General features: G+C 42.2%; 1 protein-coding gene across 2 annotated transcripts in view; it reads left to right on the plus strand.

The window, feature by feature from the left end:
* Ndufaf2 (NADH:ubiquinone oxidoreductase complex assembly factor 2) overlaps positions 1-26,679 on the plus strand; it is a 118,439-nt gene that overhangs the window by 70,728 nt on the left and 21,032 nt on the right. Inside the window, exons 2-3 of one of the 2 annotated variants that reach the window (XM_006994967.4) lie at positions 2,411-2,500; positions 14,259-14,299. In XM_006994967.4, coding sequence (XP_006995029.1) covers positions 2,411-2,500; positions 14,259-14,299 — 131 coding nt within the window. The remainder of the gene's footprint in view (positions 1-2,410; positions 2,501-14,258; positions 14,300-26,679) is intronic. The other variant, XM_076551927.1, reaches the window with a different exon arrangement.

The following is a 26,679-nucleotide window of genomic DNA, read 5'->3' on the forward strand; positions in this document are numbered from 1 at the left end:
TTAGAACAAAAGGCTGGATGTGCCCCAGCTGGTAGAGAGGAGGCAGAAGCAGGAGGATCACAAGTTCAAGGTTATCCTTGGCTGCATAGTGAGTTTGAGGGCAGCCTGGGATACATGATGCTCTGCCTCAGAGGACAGAACAAGGCCAGTGAGATGGGTCAGCTGGTAAAGGCACTTGCCGATACCTAGGATCTACGTGGTGAAAGACGCATGATGACATATGTGTGTATGTATGTGTATGAAAATGCTGTAATGCAACCCAGCGCTTCTGGCATGTGGTAAACATGCCATAAATACTAGTTTGTATTCTCTTTTAAATCTGGTCATATTGGGACTCTGCCCTTTTTGGACTTATCATAAGATAATTGTGCATAACACAGTGTTATGAAATGAAGAGTAAATCTAATGCCAACAAGACAGTGATGTTAAATCACACATTGCCTGTCCACAGACACTCCAGCCTGGTTATGTTGGCTCTTGTGCCCTTCATATGTTACTGACCTGTCTCGACAGACCAGTGTGTTCTGCAGTATGGTTACCTAAGTAGGTTCTAGATGACTCTTTGGACTATTTTAATGTATTTATGAACTAAAAATACAACAAGCATATGGATGGGGATCTTTTAGGAATAAGTAAAAATGACTCCTAAAGGAAAGTCAACTTAATCAAGAATGTCAAGAATATTATAAAGTATGGCAAAATATGGCAAAAAAGATATTGAAGGGCAGGATTGGGACTTAAAAGAGGGACAGGAATAAACAAAATTGACAAGCCGGGTGGTGGTGGCGCACGCCTTTAATCCCAGCACTCGGGAGGCAGACTTTGCCTTAAAGGAATAAGGTACCCAACATCCTCCTCTGGCCTCTGCTCTCACATGCAAGCACACACACATGCACATACACGCCCCCCTCCCAACACACACTGCATTTACATAGAGACAAATAAATCAAGTAAAAACAAGGATGCTCATCAACTACTCTCCCTGTCTTTTCATCCATATGCAAGTAACTGTGACCTGTATTTTCAAATTATTTGAAGACCTTAGATGAAGTTTATAGACAAAAAATAAGAACAAAAGGCTAATTTTTGTGTCACAGATATATGTATCTACAGCAAATATTCTTTAGTGCTGCTCCTGGGAGCTGCAGACCTTTCTTCCTCCTATGCCAAACTTACTGAGGTACACTTAAAAGCTTATAAGGCACACGTGTTCTGTTTTGTATTTTAAATGATTGTTTTCCTTTATTTAGTTGTTGTTACTAAAAGGACATGAAGACATAAGTATTCCGATTCTCAAACATTTTAGTAAGTGGTGTTCAAGCATAGTTTATAGTAACCCATTGCATTTGTATGCATCTTGGGGTCTTTGGAAGTGCCTTAGTAGGTAAAATGCCTGCCACATAAGCCATGAGGACCTAAGTTTGGCTCCCCAGCAATCGAGTGAAAACCCAGTTGTGGTAGCGCACATCTATCTGCAATCCCAGTTCTGAGAAGACAGATCCACGGAATCCCTGGTCAGCCAGCCTTGCCCAATAAATAAGCTCAGACCAAATGAGAGACAAAATAAACAGACGAACAGAAGGTGGTGGGGAGTGGTAGAGAAAGACAACCGATAATGGATTATGGCCTCCCCCAAACGTGCTACCTTGATCATGGCTTATGATCTTTCTGGTTCCATGCATTTACTCAGGACCTCCCTGTGTTCATCAGGGAAATTTGCCTGTAGCTTTCCTCCACATTTTTCTTTACTTTCTGTTTTCCTACATCTGTCCCGCCACCTGTTCACTTCAGCTGTGGACATAGGTAAGGACAAGAGACTTCAGAGCAAAACATTCCAAACCTGAAGTTTCACCTGGCCTGCCTTATCTGAGCCTCACCAGTCTTTTTCTCTTGACCCTACATTCCCGTGAGGTAGTGAACCAGATGGGTCACAGAATCCAAATCCACAGAATCTTCCCAGTGTGCTGTGGGAACAGAGTGCAGCCCTGTGTGCAATGGGAAGAGAGAGGCAGCGATGTCTTGTGGTCTCTTACATACGTAATAAGGGTTGTGGATTAACTCCCTCGGGCGGTCACAGCAGCTGTTGACTCCTGTAATATATACACTGTGAGTTTTAGGAGTCGGACACTTCATTAGTATCTTTATTAGTTATTAGTTTCCTGCAGGACTAATTGGTTGTTCTCTTTAAATAGAATCTAGATTTGTTCTATAAAAATTAATTTCGCATACAGTGCTAGAAAGTTTTTGCAGCAGTTTAGGAACTGCCTTCTGCACCGTATAACTGTAAGCCAAATTTATTCTTTTTCCTGATAATTTAATAATTTTGGATATAAAGTAAAAATCCCAAGCGAAGATAGAACATGTCATGGTGTAGTGTAGGCTCATGTCAAATGTTCATTTGATCTTACAGGACAGACTATTCGAGAGAAAAGAATTATAGAAGCAGCAAACAGAAAAGAGCTAGACTATGAAGCAGGAGACATCCCAACAGAGTGGGAAGGTAAGTGTTCCCCTCCAGTAGGAGGTTCAGTGATCTATCAAATTAGTTAGAGAACCTAGAATTACTTCTCCATGGAAACACTTCACAACTTTGTTTCTGGAACGTTGCATTTATTTGAAATTTGTGAAGGTAGCAGAATTTTAGTAAGGGAGTGCTTGTGTGGCACCGAGCTGTACAGCTCCATCAGGACTGGGGTAAGGGTGAGGCAGGCAGACCAAGCTCCTGCATGTCAGAGTCAAGGGCTGTCTATGCTCATACCTTGCCCTTGCACCTGCACAGCCCCAGACTAGCGTTCTTTTCCAGCAGTCACTAACTCCTCAACTTGGGAAAGTAACGTATTCTGGGTCTTCATTTTCTCCTTTATAACCTGTGGAGAACACTTACATTAGGTGATGTTTTGGAGTATTTATCTAACTCACAAGGACCCTGCTAACTGACTTCGTCTTAAATGAAGGATAGGTAACTGACCCCTATCTGAAGACAGAAGTTGAAATGGAAAGCTACATATAGTAGCTCTTGCTTGTGATTCCAGCAGGGGAATTGCCTGAACCTCGAGGCCAGCTTGGGCTGCATAGTAAATTTCAGGCCAGTCTGAGCTATAGTATGAGACCCCGTCTCAAAAACAACCTTTTTTTCTATAAAAGATCATGGGGACCTGAGGTGCCACATAAAAAGCTGAGTGCAGCTGCATGTGCACCTGTAACTCCTGCACCTGCAGCACCTGCACCTGTAACTCCTGCACCTGCAGTACCTGCACCTGCAACTCCTGCACCTGCAACTCCTGCACCTGTTATTCCTGCACCTGTAACTCCTGCACCTGTTATTCCTGCACCTGTAACTCCTGCACCTGTTATTCCTGCACCTATAACTCCTGAACCTGCAACTCCTGCACCTGTAACTCCTGTACCTGCAACTCCTGCACCTGTTATTCCTGCACCTATAACTCCTGCACCTGTTATTCCTGCACCTGTAACTCCTGCACCTATAACTCCTGCACCTGCAACTCCTGGAACTGCAATTCCTGCACCTGCAACTCCTGCACCTGTAGCTCCTGTACCTGTAACTCCTGTACCTGCAACTCCTGCACCTGTTATTCCTGCACCTGTAACTCCTGCACCTGCAACTCCTGTACCTGTTATTCCTGCACTTGTAACTCCTGCACCTGCAACTCCTGCACCTGTAACTTCTGCACCTGCAACTCCTGCACCTGTAACTCTTGCACCTGTAACTCTTGCACCTGTAACTCTTGCACCTGTAACTCCTGCACCTGCAGCACCTGCACCTGTAACTCCTGCCCCTGTAACTCCTGCACCTGTAACTCCTGCCCCTGTAACTCTTGCACCTGTAACTCCTGCCCCTGTAACTCCTGCACCTGTAACTCCTGCACCTGTAACTCCTGCCCCTGTAACTCCTGCACCTGTAACTCCTGCACCTGCAGCACCTGCAGTGCTGTCTGGAGTGGAGACAAGAGGCTCACTGGAGTCTGCTGCCTGGTAGGTAGCTCCAGACTCAGTGAGGAACTCTAAGAGAATAAAGCAGAGAGTAATAGAATACCCAGTGTCCTCCTCTGGCCTGTGTAAGTACACACATGCTGGTGTGCATGTGTGTGTGTGTGTGTGTGTGTGTGTGCATGCGCGCGCACATTCATGTGCACAGACACACACACACAAACACTAAACATAAAAGACTTGACTGAAATACCAATATCTATCTTCTACTTTGCTTAACACTTGCCAAGTAGTATATATATACCTGTGGTAGACTCTTCCCCTATAGTCATTGTCTTGTTTGATCATAACAACAGTCCTGTAATTCAGACACTATATTTATTCATGTTTAATCTATAGAGCATCTAAGGTCCGGTAAGTTTGGTCAGTTGCTGGGATTATGCAACTTGGTACATATAGAGCCCTTGCTTCTTGGTGGTCAGAACATGATAGCTTCCATGTGGTAGCCATAAGCATTATGTTCCACTTATGGTAGCATGGTCCTGTAAATACCATTTCATGATACCCATTTCTGCTTACTGACTATTAGAACAGTAGGACTGTGAGAAAAGAGCTACCTATGGGTAGATAACAGAGCTTGAAATGCAGGCTCTAGGTTGGCAACTTCTAGAAGGAACAATTGAGCTTTATTTTCCCAGATTGTCTACATTTGCAAATCTCGGGTAATACTTGTGCCTTCTTTATGAGCCTGTTTTGTCATTTTCCCAATAATAGTATAGAATTAAAATGTTTCTAGAAATAAATTAAGTTATAAATAAACAAATAGGTAATGGCTAATTTTTCAGCTTTTGAGACTTTCCGAGAATTGGAATGAAGTTTTAATGCTTTTTATGACTCTGTCCTGATTTGGTAATTTAGCATACTATCCCCATGGGGCATATTCTTAAAAATTATGAATCAGCCAAATACTGAAACACAAACACTTTTACAGTGGCACACATCAATTAAGGATAAAAAATAAGCACTTTGTGCCATGAAAATATTCACAAATATACACAACACTGTGCACAGGGAAGTGGGGGAGCTGTTGGAGTCATTGATACCCACACCAAATGAGCCTGTTTTCAACCCAGATGAATAAGAGCTGACGTTTTTAATTGTTAATATTAGAGTACTGATACCTAGCAGTTGCCTGCTGTCATACGGTAAGGATTAAATAGTGTGGCTTTCATTCATTTATCTAGGAAGCTATTGACTTCCTAGAGCAGACGTTCAGGAGTGGGAGAGAGACAAGCCCGTTAAGCACTAAACAACATACTATGTTAGTGACCATAGCAAATAAAATGGGCAAGGACAAATGGGGTTCTTGGGAAGCTCTTGCAGTTTTAATTAGTATTCAGAAGGACCTTTCTGAGAAGGTACCTTATTTTGCCTAAAGAATGAAGAAAGATCTGTCTCTTCCGTAACCAGAGAGGGCCATAAGTAAGGCAAGTACAAAGCCCTGAGACAAAGACTTGCTCTGGTTATTAAGGAATATCAAGGAAGCCAATTTGACTGGAATAGAGGCTAGAGAAAGCTATGGGAGATAAGTTTAGAGTGTGAAGAGAATGCCCGATGTGGTGGGCAGTATTGTGGGCTATTGTAAGGACCCCAGCCTTTTCTTTCAGTGAATTGGAAGCCACTGAGAAGTTTGAGGAGTAGCCACATGCTGAGTAATAGTTCAAAGGATCAATCTTGCTAATGAATTAGAAGAACTGAGGGCGATGTCATCAAAACATGGAGACAGAATGTTTTCTAATACTAAATAAGGCAAAGAGTAATTGTGACTTGGACCAGATTAACAGTAGGAGTGGAAGGAAGTAGATGTGTTCTGGAACAATGTAAAAGTAGAGCTAATGGGATTGTTGACACATTGGACACAAAGAATGTGAGTTATGATGCTAAGCCTTCTGGTCTCCCCAGGAGAACATGCAGTGGCTTTTAACTGTAACGGGGAACAACAGATTAGCAGGGAAGTGAAGCCAGTTTTGGAAATAGGAAGTTTGAGGTGCCCATTCACCATCCGAAATGGTAAACTGCGAGTCAAGAATTCAGTGGAGCCAGGCAGTGGCTCCTTTAATCCCAGCACTCACTCAGGAGGCAAAGGCAGGCAGATCTCTGAAACCCAGGAGAACCAAGACTACACAGAGAAACACTGTCTTGGGGAAAAAGAAAAAAGAAAAATTCAATGGAAATGTCTGGATTGAAAATAAAAATGTGGAATTCCAGCGAATAAATGCTGCCTAAGTCTGTGAGGCCAGATGAAATCAGAGGCAGTGAGTCTAAGCAGGAAGTATATGAAAGACTGAAGCTGTGCCCCTCAGGTTTAGAACAATGGAGACAAGAGAATTGACAGGAAAATTATGAGGAAAACTTAAAGTGTCACGTTCTGGAAGCAAGTCATCAGGAGGGAAGATGTGATGAGCGGTGTCACGTGTTAACCGGCTGCATTACGATCAGACAGGCCCGTGCTAACCCTACAAAAACACTTCAGAACGCTGATGGCGCCTGAGAGAAAAAAGAGACTTTGAGGAGATAAGTAGAGATGGTGTTTCGAGGAGGTTATCTGTAAAGAAAGTTAAGCCGTGAGACCCTACCTACCTAGAGAGGAAGGCCGGGTGAAGAAAGGGTTTATGTTGGCTGTCTTGGAAGTGGGAAATGAGAGGATTTTTCAGTAGTGATGATGACCATCCACTCCCCAAAGAGAGCATGTGTCAGTGAAAGCCCTTGAGAAGGGAAGGTATGCGAGCGCTGGTCCATGGCAGGAAGAGCACAGAAATTCCATCAGTAGGAATGTGGGACAGCCAGGGTGGGTGGATGGGACAGTGAGAACTTAGGTCAACTCCTGATTCCTCCTGCTGAGTCAAGGGTGCTTAAAGCCTCCCAAAAGCTGACAGCTACTACAAGTTTTGAACTCCAGCCATGTCTTCTAAGTCTGTGACGTTTATTTTTCCTGTTATCGGTCCAGAGATTGAACCCAGGGCCTTGGACAGGCAAGGCAAGGACAGCACTGTGTATTCAATTCTTTTATTCTACTGTATAGTGTTGTATTTAACCCCCCTCCCTGCCCCCGCTTCAGCATCTTGGCTTAACACCTACTTTTCCTTTAAGTTTTGGGGTAGATGTTGATTCTCAGGAACCATTCCTGATGCTACTCTCAGTCAGTCCCTAGTACCAGATGAAACATTGCTGTTGTTTTCACTGACTTCCTGGCCTCCACATATACTTAGCACACTCCAGCAAATCTCCTGTTTGTTTTTCTCCCTCCTTCTCCTGGACTTGAAGATTCCTTAGGGTGGAGTCCTGACTTGGCCATCACTGTATTTCAGAGCCTACCTTAACACTTTATATATAGTAAGATGGCTTCTATGATTATTTTCTTTGTGTTGGTGTTTTAAGTGGTACATCTCAGACATTATGTACATTCAGACTGTTGTTGAAGCTTCAACACTGTTCACTTACAGGATGTTTTTCATCATTCCAAACTGAAACTCCCTCCCTTAAAAATTGAGCACCATCCTACCATTTGTTGTTATGAATTGGACTGTTCTAGACATAGCATATGCAAAGAATCAGATTGTAATTGCCCTTTTGTGTTTGGCGTATTTATTTCACTTAGCAGAGTGTGCTCATGGTTGTCTATGTCATAGCACACATCAGAATTCCGTTCCCTTCTCAGGGTGAACTGGATTCCATTGTACACAGTCACAGTTTATGCATCATCACACTGGGTCGGATGCCTCCATCTTCTAGTTATTGTGCACGATGGTGTTATGAATATACATTTACAAACATCTTTAGTTTGAAACCTAACTGTCAGTAGTTCAAATAAATTTAGTCTAGAAAGACCACGTGGAAGGCAGAGCTTGTCAAAATGATAGAAAAGACAATTATGATGAACAATTTGACCTAATTGGCATTTAGAGAACACTCTACCGAGCAATTAAAGAATAGACACTTTTCTCTCACTTTGGATCACACGTTCTTTCTAAAAATGTAGCCACTACTGGTTTTTTTTTAAGCCCAGTTTATCCTGTTTATCAATCCTGATACAAAACAATCAAGAGTATGTGATACTGCAGACCAGAATCCCACATCCACACAGACACAGAAATCACTGACCCTGCAATCTATCAACAGAGAGCCGGATGTAGTACTGTATGCTTATAATCCCAGCCCCTTGGGAGGCTGCCTTGTTAGTCTAGTCAGGAAGATTGTGACTCAGGCCCTCTGGACTCCTAAATGAGACCTGTTCCAAATAAAAATCAAAAGGGGGCTGGGGAATATGGCTAGGTGGTAGGCCAGTTGGTGGCATGTGCAAGCCTCTGCGTTTAATCCCCCAAATACTACCCACCCCCAAGGATTAGCTCGTGATGACTGTGGAGTTGGTCTAGTGTCATGGGTTGTTTTACCATTAGAAAGCCAAGGCTGGGAGAATGGCTCAGCATCTAAGTCCTTGTTCTGCAAGGATGAAGACCTGAGCGTGGGTCCCCAGCACCCAGACGCCATGGTGCATGCCTATAACCCGGTGCTGGAAAGCACAGGCCAGGGCTCACTGGCCAGCCAGTCTGACCAGTCAGTGAGATACCCCATCTTAAGAAATGAGGTGGAGAAGGGCCGGTGAGATGGTTCAGTGGATAAAAGGCTCTTGCCACCAAGTCTGACAGCCTGAGTTCAGTCTCCTGAACTCACATGGTAGAAAGAGAGAACCAACTCATGCGAGCTGTTTTCTGACCGCCACAGACGCGTGCGCCTCCCAGTGCGCGCGCGCGTGTGTGTGTGTGTGTGTGTGTGTGTGTGTGTGTGTGTGTGTGTGTGTGTGTGTGTGTTTAATGTAGAAGGTGATAGAGGATGGCATCTGATGTCAACATCACATGTCCGGAGGCATGTAAATACCTCCCCCAACACACCTAACTTTTAAAAACTTGATACGTTGGTTTTGACTTGATTTATGTCAACATGCAGTAAACCTAGAATTCCTAAAACTCTTTTTGAACAAGAATAAGATTGGGAGATTAAACAGTGTAAACCTGTTTTATCGAGACAGTTTATAGCTGAGAAATGTTAGAATTTAAGAATGGGCAAAAAGTGAATTCATGTTTCACCATTGTAAATTCCCTCAACCTTTCGTAGGTTGCTGGCTGGAATATAAAATAATAGTAAAACAGCTTTGGAAAATAGTCTATCAGTTCTTTATAAATGTGAACATACACCCACCCCACAGCTTAGAAATTCTGCTAGGTATTTCCCCAGAGACATAAAGACATTCGTCTGTCTACCTAAATACTTGTCCCAAATTCTGAGTAGAAGCCTCAGTTAGCCAGTTTGTAAGTGACCAAACAAATTGTCCTATCTCCGTGCGATGGAGTAAGGCACAGCAATACCAGAATGAACTGGTGAGCGTGCTCTGTTGCTGGGGCTGTGTGTAAATACATCAAACGTTAGCTACTCCAAGCAGCATATGCTTGTTACCCTAGAATTTCTGAGTCGGGAGCCCAGGCATAGCCTAGCTGGGTTCTCTCGTGAGGATCTTGTCAGACCGCGATGCAGGTCTGACAGTCCCACCTGGGGACTCACTGGCAGCATCAGTTCCTTGCAGTTTTAGGACTAAGCTTCAAGTTTTTGCTGCATATTTGAGAAGCCACCCTGAATCCTAAAAGTCACCAGGTAATTCTTGTATATCTATAAGATATACTTAAAGTTCATTTACCAGAAAATGTAATGTGAAACAAGACTCATTTCGCAATATGTCTTTTGAAGAATTTTTCAAGCTTGAAAAAAGTGTACCTTTATTTATTTTTATAAAGTGCCAGCTCTCAGAACTGGTGAAGATCTCTTTTTTTCTTTCTTTCTTTTTTAGGTATGAGACTTTATGAGTATCTTCCTTAAATGAAATAAACATCTCTTGAAAATTTATATGTTTTGGATGCAAACTGTTAACTTATTTATCCTCTGATTTTGTTCACATACTAACTTGATGGTAGGATATATAATTTACCATAGATGGTTGGAGGTGTTTCTAGAAGGATCCTAATGCCTGTAGAGATTTGAAGAAAGTACACCTCATGAAGTATTCTTCTCCCTGCTTCTTTTAGTCTCTCTACATGATTAATGGGAGCCTTAATTGCATGCTCACCTTTATACTCGGTATAGTTTGTATGTGCCGATGGGAATATTAAGGTTCATGCATAGTAATGAGAATGCAAATGAGCACTGATGAAAGACTACTAGGATCTCAGGGCTTTAACTGCCCGGTCCTTTTGCTGAATTCTCTTTGAACAATGGTAACATAAAGAGGACCAATACAGAATTCACCTTACACATATTTTGCCAATAGTAAGAACATTTTATGATTCATAATTGGATAGAGGTTCTGTTTAGATTGTTCTGAGATTTAAAAGTCATGCTTCAGTATTATTGCTTTTTCCATTCCCTCCTCTGCTGCCTTTTGCTGGCTCTCACCAGGACATGTCTGTGCGACCTGTGGTAGCTGAGGAAGTGGGTCTGATTGTCAGAATGAATGATCACATGGACCGTGTCCAGCTGTGGTCTTTACTGGATACTTAACAAACAGCAGTGCCATCAGCCATCATCTGAAGATGTTTCGGGGATCTGGTTTTTGAAGAACCATAAATGTACAAGCTTATTGCAGCAGTTAACATTTATATATCCATTTAAAGCAAAGAGAGTGGAATGGTCATCTAAATGAAGCCTAGGGAAGCCCTCGGCCCTTCTTTAGAGAAAAGTGTGCCGTGCCAGTGACTAGGTGGCACTCAGCATCTTCAATTCATAAAACCAGAAAACACATGTTTCAATACAATATTATTTGCAGACACTGAAAATATAATTTTCATGTCATAAATGTTCTTTCAGTTTTTTTTAAACTAACATTTAAAGATGTAAAGCAAGCAGTAGTTTTCCCCAATGTCTTCACCTTTATTAAAACCTTTTAAAATGAGGCGTAGGTGTGCAGCTTGTGGTGGAGTGTGCTTGCCTGCCATACACAAGGCCCCTGGGTTCAATCCCCAAGTACTGAAAAAGACAGAAGGTTTTTTTTTTTAATGCTTTGGGTTCATTAAAACATCTTTTCTCAATCTTGGGAGAAATCTGAAAATGCTGGCCTGTGGATTTGCCAGTAAAACAGTCATTGTGTGGTTTTCTCCTGATGATAATGTGCATTATGCCATTGTACCTTTTCATCACAGTCTCATGCCCACTGGTATGGATTTACAGACTCTAGAATATACAGTATCATTAGTAAAATATATAATAGCTAATCATGAAGGTCTTTTAGGCGTTATGGTAGTGGTTTCCATTAGATATATACTTGTTGCTGAGTGGATTGTACTAAATGACAGCCCTGGGGTTGGCACAAATTTTCTTTAAAGGACCAGATGGTATTTTGGATTTTGTGGGTCATTTGGGCTATTACAGTTGCCCAATTCTGCCACTGTAGCCATAGATACAAATCAGCGCGGCTATGTTTTGATAAAATTTTATTTATAGACACTGAAAATTTAAGTTACTTATAATTTTCATATGTCATGAAATATGCATCTTTTGACATTTAAGAAAAAGCCACATAAAGATGTAAAAACAAGCAGTAGACTGGGTTTAGCTTGAGTCTCAGATTTACTGAACACTGTCCTGGTGGGTGGTTGTTCTGAACTAAGCTTCTAATATGAATTAAAGCTGAAGAGTTATCTGAAACTTTTGAGAGGTATGGGACTTACACTGAATGATTTTAAATCAAACCTGTCTCCTGGGGGGGAAATTGACAAATATAAATAGCTTATTTGGCCATAAAGAAGCAGCTGAAAATGTTGTAAATCACTTCTTTTCCTTGACGGCATAGAGGAATTTTTGATGTTCCTAAGCCATTTTTTCTAATGAGCAAGAAGAACTATTGCAATGAATATATGTATGAACTGAACATGTGTATTCAGTAAGTATTAAGAACCTACTTTCTCAAGGCATTTGCATGATATAAAGATAAATTTACCATTGGTGCGCCCTGACCTTGACAGCCTATAGTCATAAAATCTATGCAAGTTTTGGTTCAGATGGGCCGAATAGAAGCTAAAGATAGTAAAAAGAGAGTGCAGAAAAGAATCAGAAGTAGAAAAGCTCAGAAATGGAGTAGAGTGCTGAACATGGAACCTGCTGGAGATGCACATCTGGGGTCAGTGCAGGAGAGCGCAGCAAAGGGGAAGTATTCCAGCCCACAGCTGAATGTCCATCTCCTTACCCACGACTACAGAACTAGACTTTGCAGAAAGGTCGGTCCTGATGTTGTCATGTGGGTGATAAGAGGCATTTGGCAAAGCTAACTTGAAGAGCGGTGTCTGCTCAACTGATAGAGCTCTGCCTTCACAGCCACTTCACCATTTTAATACCCAGCCTGCTTCTCATGAATTGTATAGCCAGAAGCACGTTGCTCAGTCTGTGTGAGCCTCAGTTCCCGGGTGTATAGAGTGGGGTCGATGATTTGTCCCTTCTGACATGGGTAGGCCTGCAGCTAGCCCTCCTCCTGCTCTGGTGTCCTTTGGCTGCTGCTGAAGGTTGACAGACTGCTTAGGAAGGCATGGTTGGTTTCAGCCAAGGACAGGAGCAGATCTGATTTGAATCCCACCATTACTATTTAACCTGCAAACCTGGATAATTATCTAGTTTCCTATAAAATAAGAATACTTCATGGTTTTATAGAGAAGGCTGAATCAACTAAACTAGAAAACGGTTTTACTTTTCTAAAGCAGTGGTTCTCAACATGTGGGTTGCGACCCCTTTGGGGTCATTTTGGCTCTTTCACAAGGATCTCCTAAGATAGACAGAAAACACAGATAATTACATTATGATTCATAACAGTAGCAAAATTACAGTTATGAAGTAGCAATGAAAATAATTTTATGGTTGGGGGGGGTCACCACAACCTGAGGAGCTGTGTTAAAGGGTCGCAGCATTAGGAGGGTTGAGAAGCACTGGTATAGAGACTACATTACCCACAGTGAGGTTTTCAGAATCTCCTGTCAACCCTAATAGGACAAGCAGATGTTAATGGATTTTTGCTTTTTAAAATCACTTATAAAAATGCATAAGGCTGGGTGTGGTGCTGCATACCTTTAATCTTATCCTTGTGAGGCAGAGGCAGGAGGATCTCTGTGAGTTCAAGACAAGACAAAGCTACATAGTGACATCCTTCCTCAAACAAAACAAAACAGAAAAACAAACATAGGTGTATTGAATAAAATTGAATAAGAATACATTTATAGTTTCATGTGCTAAATAGTGAGCAGACTATATATGTAAATATAAAAATCATATGGCTTTCATAAACAACCATTCACTGCAGATACCATTTTAATTTCCATTTTACAGAAGAAAAATCTGATGCTTTGAAAATGAAATGAGTTACCCTGGGTACCATAGCTCGGAAGTGATGGAGGTGAAGGGAGAACCCAGAGAGTCTGACTCTAGAACGTGCTTGGTAGCTTTTCTGGAGGCAGCTGCTACACGCCCTTCCCTTTGACACAGTGTCTACCAAGTGGGCACTGAACCAGAGTCTGTCCCACCTCTGGAGCCTGCCTCCCGAGAGCTAAAGTGAAGACTGATGGTCTGCAGCCAGAGAAGGCAGCTGCCCACTAGAGCACATAAGAAGAAAAATTTCTGTAATAAAAACTTCCCTAAATCCTTGATAAATTGGGCAATTACAAATTCAAATTTCCAGAATAATATAATTTTGACATTGCCTTGAACTTTATTGTGATTTGTCCTTTATGCCATAGCCTAAATTGAATTCTGACGATTATGAGCCGTGATTTTGAAGATAGGAGACTGTCTTCCTGATAGTCTAGTAGTTTTTTCACAACACAGATCGCCTGACATCTGTGTGTTTATTTCCTGTACCCCACTTCCCTAGTAGATAGGCTGCAGTAGACTGAGCCATTTCGTCTGCTCAGTTCCTTGCTAAAGCTCCGATATTTAAAACAGTACATCATAGGTGTTCGAAATATCTTGTAGGCACGAGCGAATAGAATGTTTATGTATGTCCAGCAAGATGGCTCGGCAGGTCAGAGCTCTAACGACCAAACCTGACAGCCTGAGTTCCATCCCCAAACCCTACATGGTAGAGGGAGAGAACTGACTTTGGGGGGTTGTCCTCTGACCTCCCTCCACACATGCTGTTGGGTCCCCCATTAAAAAATGTAAAAGAAAAATGTTTAATATGGGTAAATTATGGAAAACAAACATCTAAATGCTATTTTTCATTTTAGCATGGATTAGAAGAACAAGAAAGACTCCACCTACTATGGAGGTAAGAATACATGGGAAAATATTCAGATGGTTTATGATTGTAATACTGTGTTTGTCAGCTGAGAGCTTGTACTACCAAAGATACATAAATTCTTGGGAAAAATATAACACATCTCAGTATTAATTTTACTGTGTAAGAAATAATTCTCAAGTATTTCTAATAAAATAATATATTATTACAATATATTAGCATTGCATAGTAATATTGTGTGATAAAAATATGTGCACGTTTTCCTCATGCATTCTTGTAATTATAATTTTTCTTTATTCTTAAAATTTTCATGCCTGCATCCAGTGAAATATGATTATATCCACTTTCCATTTCTCTTCATCAACTACTCATCTCCCCTTCTAATCATGCATGCCCCTCTTGCAACCTCATGTTTCTTTTGTTTTTCTTCTTTCTTTTTTGATAATCCATTGAGTCCTTCTAGCCCTGCCCATATGTGCGTGGACCTGGGCCCAGCCACTTGCACAGGAAACGTGCCAGTGGGAGCGTCCTCGAAAGAGAATGGTTCTCCCTCCCGCAGCATCCATCGAGGGCCAGTACTTCTCATCGAGGACTGGGGCCTGGAGAGCACACTGCCCGCCCATCCATGCTGCAAGTTGGGCTAGGTTGACCTTGTGCAGATAACCACAGCCTCTGTGTGCTCCTGAGCACAGTAGTCGTGTCGCGGCATTGTAAAGCGCTCCCCCATCCTCCAGTCCCATCCTCCTTTCTTGGACACCCTGGCTTAGACAACTTATTAGGCCCTTGGAATTTAGTGTTCAAGTTTATAGTTTTGTTTATTCATCTTTCTGATGACATCATAACCACCTGGTGCAAAGCTTGATTTGTTTTTGTGAGGTTGGTTTTTATAGACAGATTTGAGTGATGAGCTTGAGTTTCTATCCACCAATTACAGATTAACCTTGTAAAACTGAACATATTTCCAAGTTGAACATTGCTTGCTCTGTTTTCCAAGAGGTTCACATTCAGTTACAGTACATCGGTATGGCTCAGCACCTGTTCTGTAGTGCAGGACGAGGTAAGCTGTAGTTCACAGAACCAATGAGCTAGACTTTTCCTGATTCTTACCTTATTAGAAGCCATTAGTAGCAAATATTTATAAATATTGTTCTTTTTAGACTAACAGAATAGTTAGAAGCACAATAAGCTTTTCTTTTTGAAAAGTGGCCATGCTTTTTGCTAATTATTGGCAAAAGGCATGATGATTCAGGGATATGTTTATAGACAGTAGGAAAAGAAAACCACAATATTAGTGGTCTGCCTACTTTATTTTCAATAGATGCTTTATGAAAGGGAAAAAGGAGTTCGAGACACCAATAAAGAAAGACCAGTCAAAAGTGCTTACAAATGGTGCTGGTGTGGTCTAGGCAAAGGTTGGGTAGATGTGTAGGAGCACTTATCATGGCTTTGGTTACTAACTGGACCATTGTCTTGACTCTGGGCTGGAAGCTCCAAAGACTCATTTTGTCCAGTGGTCATGAAATGGTTACGAGAACTCCAAGTACTGGTTTACAGTGGGGAACTCTCAAAGCAGGAGTTTGGTTAGTGTTCAGATGAGGAGAAGCAGGTAAAACAGACACTTACCTACTCCGTGCTTATTTAATGTCGCTTACTGCATCCACCGTACAACTGAGACAGTCCGACCCCCAGGGTGCAAACAGGAGAGAGAGATTATATGTTGTTGCCGATATCTCTTCAGACACGCAGAGCCTTGTGGATGGGAACAGAAGACTGTCAGGTGCTGGTTCGGCTTCCACTGGCACGGACAGTGGGTATCTGGATTGTCCGCCGGCCTGTGTCTCTTGACTGTGTCCTCTCTGCTCCCCTTCTCCGTGACACCCTCCTTTACTGTCACGGCTGCTGCAGTGTGGTCAGTCGCTGCCAGCCCTGCAGCTTTTTATGGCTTTGCTGTCCATACTTCTGCTCCGGCCTATAATATGTCAATTTTGCAGCTTAACATTCAGAGAAGAATATTGCTTCTGAATTCTTGAGGCCTATTTCAGAGTTGTCTCCAGGTAACTGACAGTTATTGAGTTCTCTGTGCTCAGTATTATTAGGCTCATTTTATAAGTTCCCAAACTGAAAAACCTTAATTTTGGCGTTTTGCATAGATAGCCCTACTTTCCTGTTGACTTAAATTATAAAGGTAGCCAGGCGGCACTGGCGCACGCCTTTAATCCCAGCACTCGGTAGGCAGAGGCAGAGGCAGGTGGATCTTTGTGAGTTCGAGGCCAGCCTGGGCTACCAAGTGAGTTCCAGGAAAGGCACAAAGCTACACAGAGAAACCCTGTCTCAAAAAACCAAAAAAATAAATAAATAAATAAATAAATAAATAAATAAATAAATAAATAAATAAATAAATAAATAAATAAAATAAAGGTAGACTGTGTTCCTTCGAAAAGTAGACAACCCTCCTACCCCAAATCTCATATTTTTAGGAATGTGGTAGAAACTTATAACAAAATTGTCACATGTTCACATGGGATCTAGCATCATTAATTAAAAATGAGTGAAGTAGAGCTGATGTCTGAACCTGGGTAAATCTCAGACAACATAGCATCACACAAAAAGGGCAAATCACAGAGGATTCCGTACTGGATGCCATCCGTGTAAACTTGAAAGCAGGGACGGAATAGTGGGCATGCAGTTCGGGCGGGGAGTTAAACACAGGAGTTCACTTTTACAAGTCCGGGGAAGTGACAGCAACAATGTACCTGAAAAGGCAGAGAGGACAGCTGTGTTTGGAAGCTAGGAAGCACGCAGACAGGTGGTGACACCTTTAACACAACTGTCAGGAAGGAAAGGCCAGAGGTAACGCGGCTTAAACACGGAACTCAACACGCTCAGAGCTGGCAGTGTCCAGACTGGGGCTAAAAACTAGGAACTGATTGGAAACTTTAGAGATAATTAGATGCCGGCCATTTAGGAGAAGAAAGAATAAAATTAGATGTTGCCATTTTCTTCTATCAACGTCATCATTGATTCAGGGACGAGTCATCTGCAGATACTAAAACTATTGGTTCCTAGTCTTTGGAATAATAGGCTATGATCTGAAAGCATAGCCTCATGAATTACTTATTAATTATAAAAGGGGAAGTAGAGCTTCCTAATAGACAAACCTGGCAGGGAAACCCCTCGCCAGATGGTCAAATGTTTTGCTAAGTTGTAGAAAACTGATGTTTTGAGTGCCCCCTTGTTTGAGGCAGAGAATAAAGCATCACCCATAAAATAATCTTCCAAACTGTATAACCCTAATATAGTCATGAGGAAATGACCAGAAAACCTAAATTGGAAACATTCCATCAAACCTGTCATGTCAGGGTCATGAAAAGCTAAGGTGTGTAAACCTGACATCTCAATTGTATAGTGCTTTGCTGTGAAGGATGGTTAGAGAAAATTGGTGAAGTCGAGGCCTGTGCCATGTATTAGAAAAATAACATATATCAGTGCTAAATCTGCAGAAAGGATGCTCTTGAATTCACGTTGTGGTAGTGCACATCCAGGCAATGTCTGCTTTCTACCCTGCTGGAAACTCCAGGCTCATTCTCGTGAAAGAGAAAACAGTCTCGGCAAATCTAAGGAAAGGGAACGTTCCGAAAACCAAGCAGTTGGGCTGGCCAGGTGGATCACCAGGTGAAAGTGTTCACCGTGCGAGCCTGCCAACCTGAGTTCAATTCCCAGATCCTCTGGTGGAAGGTGGACTTGACTTCAGAAAGTTGCCTGAGACCCCCACACATGCCCTGTGGCACATGTGCACACACACACACACACACACACACACACACACACACACACACACACCGATAATGATAGCAACAATGAGGGTGATGGTGATGATGATATTGATGAATAAATTAAAAAGAAATGTTGAAAACAGAGTGATTAGATGAATATGTGGCATTGAAAATGAGACTCTAATTTTCTCACTGCTAAGATCCTAGAACCAAAATAAACAGGCCTTCATGCCCCAATGTGGGGTACTGAAAGATCTGGGGTTTCTGAGCAACTGAGAACAACGTAAAACCTAAGTTACGGACACTGAGTTAACAACCTCATAATGGTGTGATATAGATCTGCCCATCAGATTTGCATAGAAATACTCGTATCTGGGAGTGTCTAATATGAAAGACAGAAGCCTACATAAATAAGTAAATAATCAGGAAAGGGCTACTTGGGTAAAACGAACTGCTTAAAAACCTTACTGCCGTCCTCAGAGACCAAGCAAGAACAAAATGCCGCTTAAGAGAAGTAGTCTCATCACACAAATGGTTTGGGGGGAAATATCATCAATGAAATATTTAATGGAAAGATTAGAACTTAAATTGAAGGTGTTTTCTGTGAAGCAGGGCAAAGGACAGGTGGCTACAGGAAAGGAAATGGTTGGCAGCACTGGAAGCTAGAGACGGTGCCCTCGGTGCATAGGTGGGTGACAGCCTGAAGTGCTGTGCCCATTGTCTTCGACTGAGCCTGACGATGGAAAAATGTTTTCGAGCGTGGGCGGCCTTGCAGGATCGTTTTCCACAGACCCTTTGTCAGGAAGTTATGGAAGTGCAGAGATGACAGGACGGGAGACGAGGTTCCAGCCTCGGCAAAGAGAGCTAGAGTTCAAGGGCAGCTAGACAGGAGGTGCTGGGCAGTGAAGGCAGGGAGAGAATGCTCCCCAAATGGTGAAATACGTAGAGGATGTGACACATCAGAACACAGCCAAGGAGCCTCGCTTATAAGTCAGTTATGGTGATACTCTATTTGTGCTGAAATGTGGTTTTATTTGTATGTTAATAAAGTTGTCTAGAGAGCAGAGTTAAGAGCAAGCCATTTAGCAGAAGTCCGGTGGTGGTGGCACACGCCCTTAATCCGATCACATGGCAGGTAGAGTCTCTGTATGTTCAAGGACACAGCCAAGAGGCGACCCGAACATTTAATCTCAGTACAAACCATAGAGACCTGGAGGTCTGTATAGGCAGGCAGTGACGAGGAAGTCATGTGGTTGGGTTTACAGCCAATGAGAAGGCAGAACAGAAAGGCAATAAAAAGGACACAGGAAGAAGGTCTCTCTCTCAGGGGAAGGATGGTAGTGACAGCAAGTGGTAAGATAAGGTGATCTTAGCACTTGGCTACTGCTCTGATCTCTGGGCTTTTAACTCTTTATTGGGCTCTGTGTTTCTTATTTAATAAGACCGTTTAGAATTACATCTACAGTCAGTGTGTGCAAAACAGAATTCATTAGCTCCAGTAGAAGCAAAGCATGGTATCTTAGGGTTTCTATTGCTGTGAAGAGACACCATGACTACAGCAACTCTTATAAAGGAAAACATGTAATGGGGTGACTTACAGTTTCCCAGGTTTAGTCCATTGTCATCATGGTGGGGCATGGCAGCATGTAGGCAGACATGGCACTGGAGAAGTAGCTGAGAGAGGCACTGGGCAGTATCTTGAGCATATATAAGACCACAAAGCCCGCCTCCACAGTGACACACTTCCTCCAACCAGACCACACCCACTCCAACAAGGCCACACTTCCTAACAGTGCCACTCCCTTTGGGGGCCATTTTCTTTCCAACCACCACACGTGGGTAGAAAGAGAAGTAATCCTAGTATACTACATAAGTCACTAGTTGTGAGGCATTTACCCACCACCCCCACAGTTCCCCAGAGTTTTCTTGAGTGTGAGCAGCAGGAAATATTAGATAGAAGGATTTATAGCGGAGAATATTGCGGAGATAAACAGATAGAAAATAAAGGATAGCCTCGAGAGGGCCTGGAACCTTTTCCAACGGGCCCGACTGTCTCTGCCCCAGGGTTTTTATAGAGAAGCCAAGGGGTGGAGCAAAAGACCTCCTCCCCAGCACAGCCGAGTGCGACCATCTCAGACACCTGCACTCAGGCCCGTGGTGCTAATCATCCTCTATGCGGACCTGCTGGGTAAAGCCATGAGGAACTCGAAAACGGGCTCCCACAACTAGTTAAACATATTCATGCAGAATAATGTAAATATTGAATATTGAACTGTAACTGGTAGCTGTTGGAAACTATTGAAGTAACTCTTTTATTTCCAATTATAAGGAGTTAGTGCACAAAGCTTAAATCTGAGAAACACAGGAGTGATCCACAGTTACATGGCGGCTGCAGAATGCCTGGAGCAGAGCTTGTTACAGCTCTTAGGTAGTTCTTTGGATCCTTGGTTTGCCTGTGCTGTGACCATGAGTAGCAAGTGAGCACTGTGTGTGGAGCCCTGAGTGTGGAGTACTTTACCAGCACACTTGAGCCCCAGCTTTCATCCCCAGTCCTGCAAACAACCATACAGAATCAAGTCAGATGTATAAAGTAGTTTCTTGGAGGGAAGGAGTGATAGTATTTTTCATGACAAATGTTTTTGTCATGAAAAACATTTGACTTAAAAGGGGAAAAAAAATGTTTTGTTTTGAGAGAGGGGGTCTCACACTGTAGCTCAGGTTGGCCCTGAACTCACACCGGTTTTCTTGTCTCCGTCTCCTGATTGCTGGGGTCTTAGAGATGAGTCCCATACAGTACTACAGACTTTCTCAGCTTAAGCTTTGTAAGCCAAACCATTCTGTAGTAGACCTGATAGTTACTACAAAATGTGTCCGATTGTGCTTGTTGCCAACTCAGCCACTAATCAGGGTTGTCAGGCTGTCTGCCTGTACTGCTGGCATGCAGAGGCTTCCTGTCCAGTATTCAGGTTCAGTAGCTTTAGGAAATCAATTCTGCAAGTGCAGTCTTTCACTTAAAAGAAACAAACAAACAACAACAACAACAAAAAAAATCTGCCTGAGAACTCCTGGCTTGCTGGTTTCCACCCACCTCTAAAATTACTATTAGAGGTGTCGATTTTTTAAAAGGAAAGATGATTGTCTGTGCTATACCTGACTATGGGGCCTTGCTTTGGGGTTTAAAAATCTCCGGGCACCACAGACACCATTGAATAATGACTCTCACCTGAGGGAGAGTCCCTCAGCAGCAAAGCCGAGACAAAGCTTCAGTAAAAATGATCTGAGTAGCAACACATTGTTTCTATTGAGGACACAAACTTGCAGCCAGTCTCCCAAGACAAGAGCCACTCGGTCCACCTAGCTAGCTAGTTATCCACTTAGCATCCTAAAGTTAAAATTCAGAAGTGTGAAAGTTGTCATGGGGATGCATAGTAACAACTTTATTTGAATTTTAAAATTAACGCAGACTTTCTGACAGAGAGTAAGTCAGATCTGGCTGATCGGTTTTGACAATCAGGACTAGCTTTGCCAATTAAGTTATATGGTTATATCTTTCATAAATTGAGCAAGCTGAACTGACTCTGAGGCTTTAAAAAATATTTAAAGCCTGCATTCATTGTACAATCACTTCTGATGGGGGCTTTGCTATTGATTGTGCCGACTGAAATGTGATGTGGTTTGTAGAGTCTTAGGGCGTAAAAGTGCTGCTGTGGTTTATGGATGTGTCGAGATGCAGTGCAGGCATTAAAGCATGCATGAAAATGACGGGCAGCAAAGGAAACATGAGGCCATTGTTACTGGAGGAGAAAGTAGGAGAAGCCACTAGGGCGTTATCGTATCTGCAGAATTTAATCCATTCCATTTGATAGTGACCAGAAGGAGTATATTGTTAGCTATTTATATTTTTGTTCATGAACTATTCTGTCTAAAAAGAATACCAAGAGGGCTGCACTTGTAGTTCAGTCAGTAGAGTGTTGCTTAGCATGCCCTGGGTTCAATTCCCAGTACTGCATAAACCAGGCATGGGGTATACCTGTCACCCCAATACCTGAAAGTGCAGAAAGATCAAAAGTTCAAGATCATCCTGGCTACATAATAAGTTTGAGACCCTGCCACAGTAAGATAGATAAATAAGCAATGACTTAAAATCACATCAAATTGAGCCAGGCAGTGGTGGCGCACACCTTTAATCTCGGCACTCAGGAGGCAGAGACAGGCAGATCTCTGTGAGTTTGAAGCCAGCCTGGTCTACATAGTTCCAGGACAGCCAAGGCTACACACAAAGAAATCCTATTTTGAAAAAGAGAGAGAGATCAGGTTGAATCTCTAGTAGAATAATAAGATATTCTTTTTTTAATGCAGTATTTTCATACAATATAATCTAATTATGGTTTCCCCTCCCCCAACTCCTCCCAGCTCCTCCCCACCTACTCACTCCCACACCCTTTTTTCTCTCATTAGACATTCTTAAACGAATAAATGAGACACTTGAAATTCAAACATACTTAAGCACTTAAAAGAATTTTCCTAACAACATACATAGAAAACAAATCAGCAGGATTTAATTTTTGAAATTCCTTCTGAAAGTCATAATGCTTAATTTGGCTTATTATTTATTCCGTTACCATCAAATACCTCACATAGACTTAAAAGTTAATATATTTTCCCTGTAGACTTCTTTTGCATATACCAACCTGATCTAATTGCATTTGACATAATACTGTTAAGTTATATTTAGTTTCTGATTTTAGTATCTTTTTTTTTCCTTCTGTGAAACTGAATTAGTCCAATATGATAAAATTGCAAAGAAAAACTATTCACGTATCACGCTTAGAAATGGGGTCTGACTGCAGTTTACACAGGATTGTCGTGTGTTCTGTGACAGTGTCACTCTGGGATCCTGTACCTACAAGGCTGGAAAGCTTACTCACTGGCCTGTTCTCCTGGCGTTTCCATCACCCCAAGAAAAAGGACATGGATGACCCGGGTTACCGCCGCCGTAACAGACAATCTGGGCAGTCTTATGCTAGTCCTCTGACTTCCCTTATACCTCACTCGTTTGTCTGTCTCGGGTCAGGTGCAAAGGTCAGGGCTGGTGCCAGCAGCAGTGCCTCCAGCCCTGCAGGGTGTACACACACACACACACACACACACACACACACACACACACACACACACACACACACACCCGCTGAACTGGTGTGCTGTGAAGATGTCCCACTTGGCCAGCACTGGGACTCTACCCGACTTCTCTGTTCTCTTATTAAAATGTTAGTACTAAAATCATTTTACTTCTTTTTTTTTTTAATTTTTATTTTATTTTTGGTTTTTCCGAGACAGGGTTTCTCTGTGTAGCCCTGGTTGTCCTGGATCTCTCTCTGTAGCCCAGGCTGGCCTCGAACTCACTGAGATCTGCCTGTCTCTGCCTCCTGAATGCTGGGATTAAAGGCGTGCGCCACCACTGCCCCGGCAATAATTTTACCTTAAAAAAAAAAAAAACAGAAATAATAAATTACCCCCCAGACTTCTGGTAGATTCCACAGCTCTTGGTTTTAACAAGTTAATTTACTCACACATGCAATAGTGCTTCATTGCTACCAGGGAGAACTTGCCCCCTGTGTTCTGCCCTTACTTATCTACCACAGTAAATGAAAACACACACGTACTGGCTGCAGCACACACTTAACATGAGACAGGCTCTTTCTCCCCATGTGCCTTCTTTGGTGTTGACCTCCAGCTCTGTGAAAACAGCACGGATGTAAAATTCACCTTGCTTCTTAGAGATCTGTGTTAAGAGTTGAAAATGAATCCTAGGAGCATTTTGAGTCCCCATCCTGAGTCTGTTCTTCACTGCTAAGCCTGTCTGTCGCCCTGCCTGTAAGTATGTATTCATTAGTCCTTCAAGAGCTATTTGAAAATGAGAGCCTTCTCTTTTTCAAAACACTGGTTTTAGGTGAGTATTGCCTGGAAGCATCCTGTCACTTCCAAGGCTCTCGCTTTTTCCTGGTCAGGGGTGCTGCTCCCACATCTGTCTGTCTAAGCAGAGGTACGCATTTTATTCTTAGCACAGTTTTCCATCCATTTTGACCTTTATCTGACTTTTAAGGAAAGGAATATAAAAGAGTTTTTAAATAAGTTGTAAGTAAAGTGCTATTATTTATTATTTTTAGATTTATTCCTGCACAGATTCTTTGATTCATCAAAATGTACTACATACATATTAAATGGTGTACAGAATTAGTTCTGAATGGTTAACCTAAATCATATCAACAGTCACTAAGACAAGTCTCATTTAGGTTTGAAAGCCAGGCCTAGATCCAGATTGGGAAAGATTGAGGGAGTCCAAGTGGGAGATAATGTCCCTAAATCTACACTTTTCTTGTTGTTTCATCAAGATTCTTGATTCTTTTCACTCATCTCCATATTGGAGAAGTAATGATTTTATGTGATCTGAATTTAAAGAAAAGCATGAATGAGAATCACTTGTATGTGGTGTAAGCTTTCATTGGGAAAGACAGTGTTTAAGAATAATACACTGATTTGCATTAGTGATATGCACTCTAGAAGGCCAAAGCATAGTTGATCACCCAAAGGAAGAGACACAAATGACTAATGAATATTTGGGAAATGTTCGGTGTTTACCGTCAGGGAAATGTAAATGAAAACTATGGAGATTCCGTCTCACACCAGTCAGCATCATCAAGAAAGCAGCACATGTTGACAAGGGTGTGGGGAAAGGGCAGCTCTGATACACTGCTGGTGGGAGCGGGAACTCGGGCAGCCACTGTTGAAATCAGTTTGGAAGTTACTCAAAAAAACTGAAAGAGAAAAACTGTGCAACCCACAGGAATCCAAGTCAGCATAACACAGAGATGCACGCACATCTGTGTTTACTGCTGCACTGTTCACAGTAGCCAAGATGGTCATCAGCATAAATGGAGAAGGCAGGTGGTATACATAACAGTGAAACTTTACTCAGCCGTAAAGAAGAATGAAATAATGTCATTTGCAGGAAAGTGGACTGAACTGGAGAGCATCATGTTAAGTGAATTAAGCCACCACATACTACATGAAAGGGGGAAAGGAACTATAAGGAGGAGGGAATTATAAGAGAGGGTAATGGGACAAAAGAAAGACAAAACCACCACATTTTCCTGTATGTGCAGAATCTACATTTAAGCTTAGGCATATGCCCATGTACACAGGACAAGGGAGCAGAAAGTAGGTTTTTTCAGGGGGTAGAAGGAAGAAAGGGATGGTGAAGGCAATGGGGGATAATTAAGAGCAAGGTACAAGCGTGTGTGTGTGTGTGTGTGTGTGTGTGTGTGTGTGTGTGTGTGTGTGTGTGAGAGAGAGACAGAGAGACAGAGAGACAGAGACAGAGAGAAATCTCAAATGAAACCCACTATTTTGTACAATACAGCAATTAACTTTTAAAAAATTAGAATTTGAGTAAAAAGAATTTCCCTACAATGTGTGGGTGGGCCTCGTCTAATGAGATGAAGACCTTAGTGAGAGAAGCCCTGATAATTCCAAGGGTGTCTGTTGGGACTGCTCCTGTGTGAGGGCGTCTGTCGGGACTGCTCCTGTGAGGGTGTCTGTCGGGACTGCTCCTGTGAGGGTGTCTGTCGGGACTGCTCCTGTGAGGGTGTCTGTCGGGACTGCTCCTGTGTGAGGGTGTCTGTCGGGACTGCTCCTGTGTGAGGGTGTCTGTCGGGACTGCTCCTGTGTGAGGGTCTGTCAGGACTGCTCCTGTGTGAGGGTGTCTGTCGGGACTGCGCCCATGTTAAGTTGTCTGTAGGTAGACTTTCTTTCCTGCCTACCATTTCCCAAATAACCAACTCAGAGGCTGAACATGAATTATAACTGCTTAATGGATAGCTTAGGTTTGTTACTAACTCTTCCATATTTCCTATCTGTGCTTTGCCATGTGGCTTGGTACCTTTTCTCAGTGTGGCATGCCCATCTTGCTTCTCTGCCTCTCCTCGCAACTCTCCTGACTCTGCCCTTCTTCATCCCAGCATCCTTAGTTTGGTCACCATGCCTATACTTCCTCGCTGGCTACTGGCCAATCAGCATTTAATTAAACCCGTTCCAGTGACAAGTCTTTGCAGTGTACAAGAGGATTATTTCATAGCATTTCTCCCTTTTTGTCTAATTAAAAAGGTTTTAATTTTAACATAGTAAAATTACATACAATAAAGACAGTTATTAAGTAAGAATTACAGTTACAATATTCAGTCTGTTTGTGTTTGGCAAAATTAAAGAAAATACCCCATTATCTGTCTTACTTTTGTAAGTTTTACATCTTACAGATTTTTCTTAGAAGCAGGAAATTTACCTTGTCTTGGCAAAGTGTGGTAGTTGCTTTCTTTTGCGTCCTACTGGTCCAGTTTGGTCAGTAACTGTCAGCAGTTGAGGCAAGGGCAGTTTCTTTGCCCACATGGCTAACTTTTGCCATAAAGAAAACAAACTCCATATAGAGTTTCTTCAATGTCCATAATCCTCTTTGAAGTAATTTTAAATGCCATAATATGTAGGTCTTTGAGTGTTTGAAGATTATCTATCTATCTGAAATGTATCTCTGTATGACCTTTAAAATTTAACTAACATGAATGTAAGTTTGCTGTTATAGATGAC

This window comes from Peromyscus maniculatus, chromosome 15 (assembly GCF_049852395.1).
Source record: "Peromyscus maniculatus bairdii isolate BWxNUB_F1_BW_parent chromosome 15, HU_Pman_BW_mat_3.1, whole genome shotgun sequence".
Classification (NCBI taxonomy): Eukaryota; Metazoa; Chordata; class Mammalia; order Rodentia; family Cricetidae; genus Peromyscus; species Peromyscus maniculatus.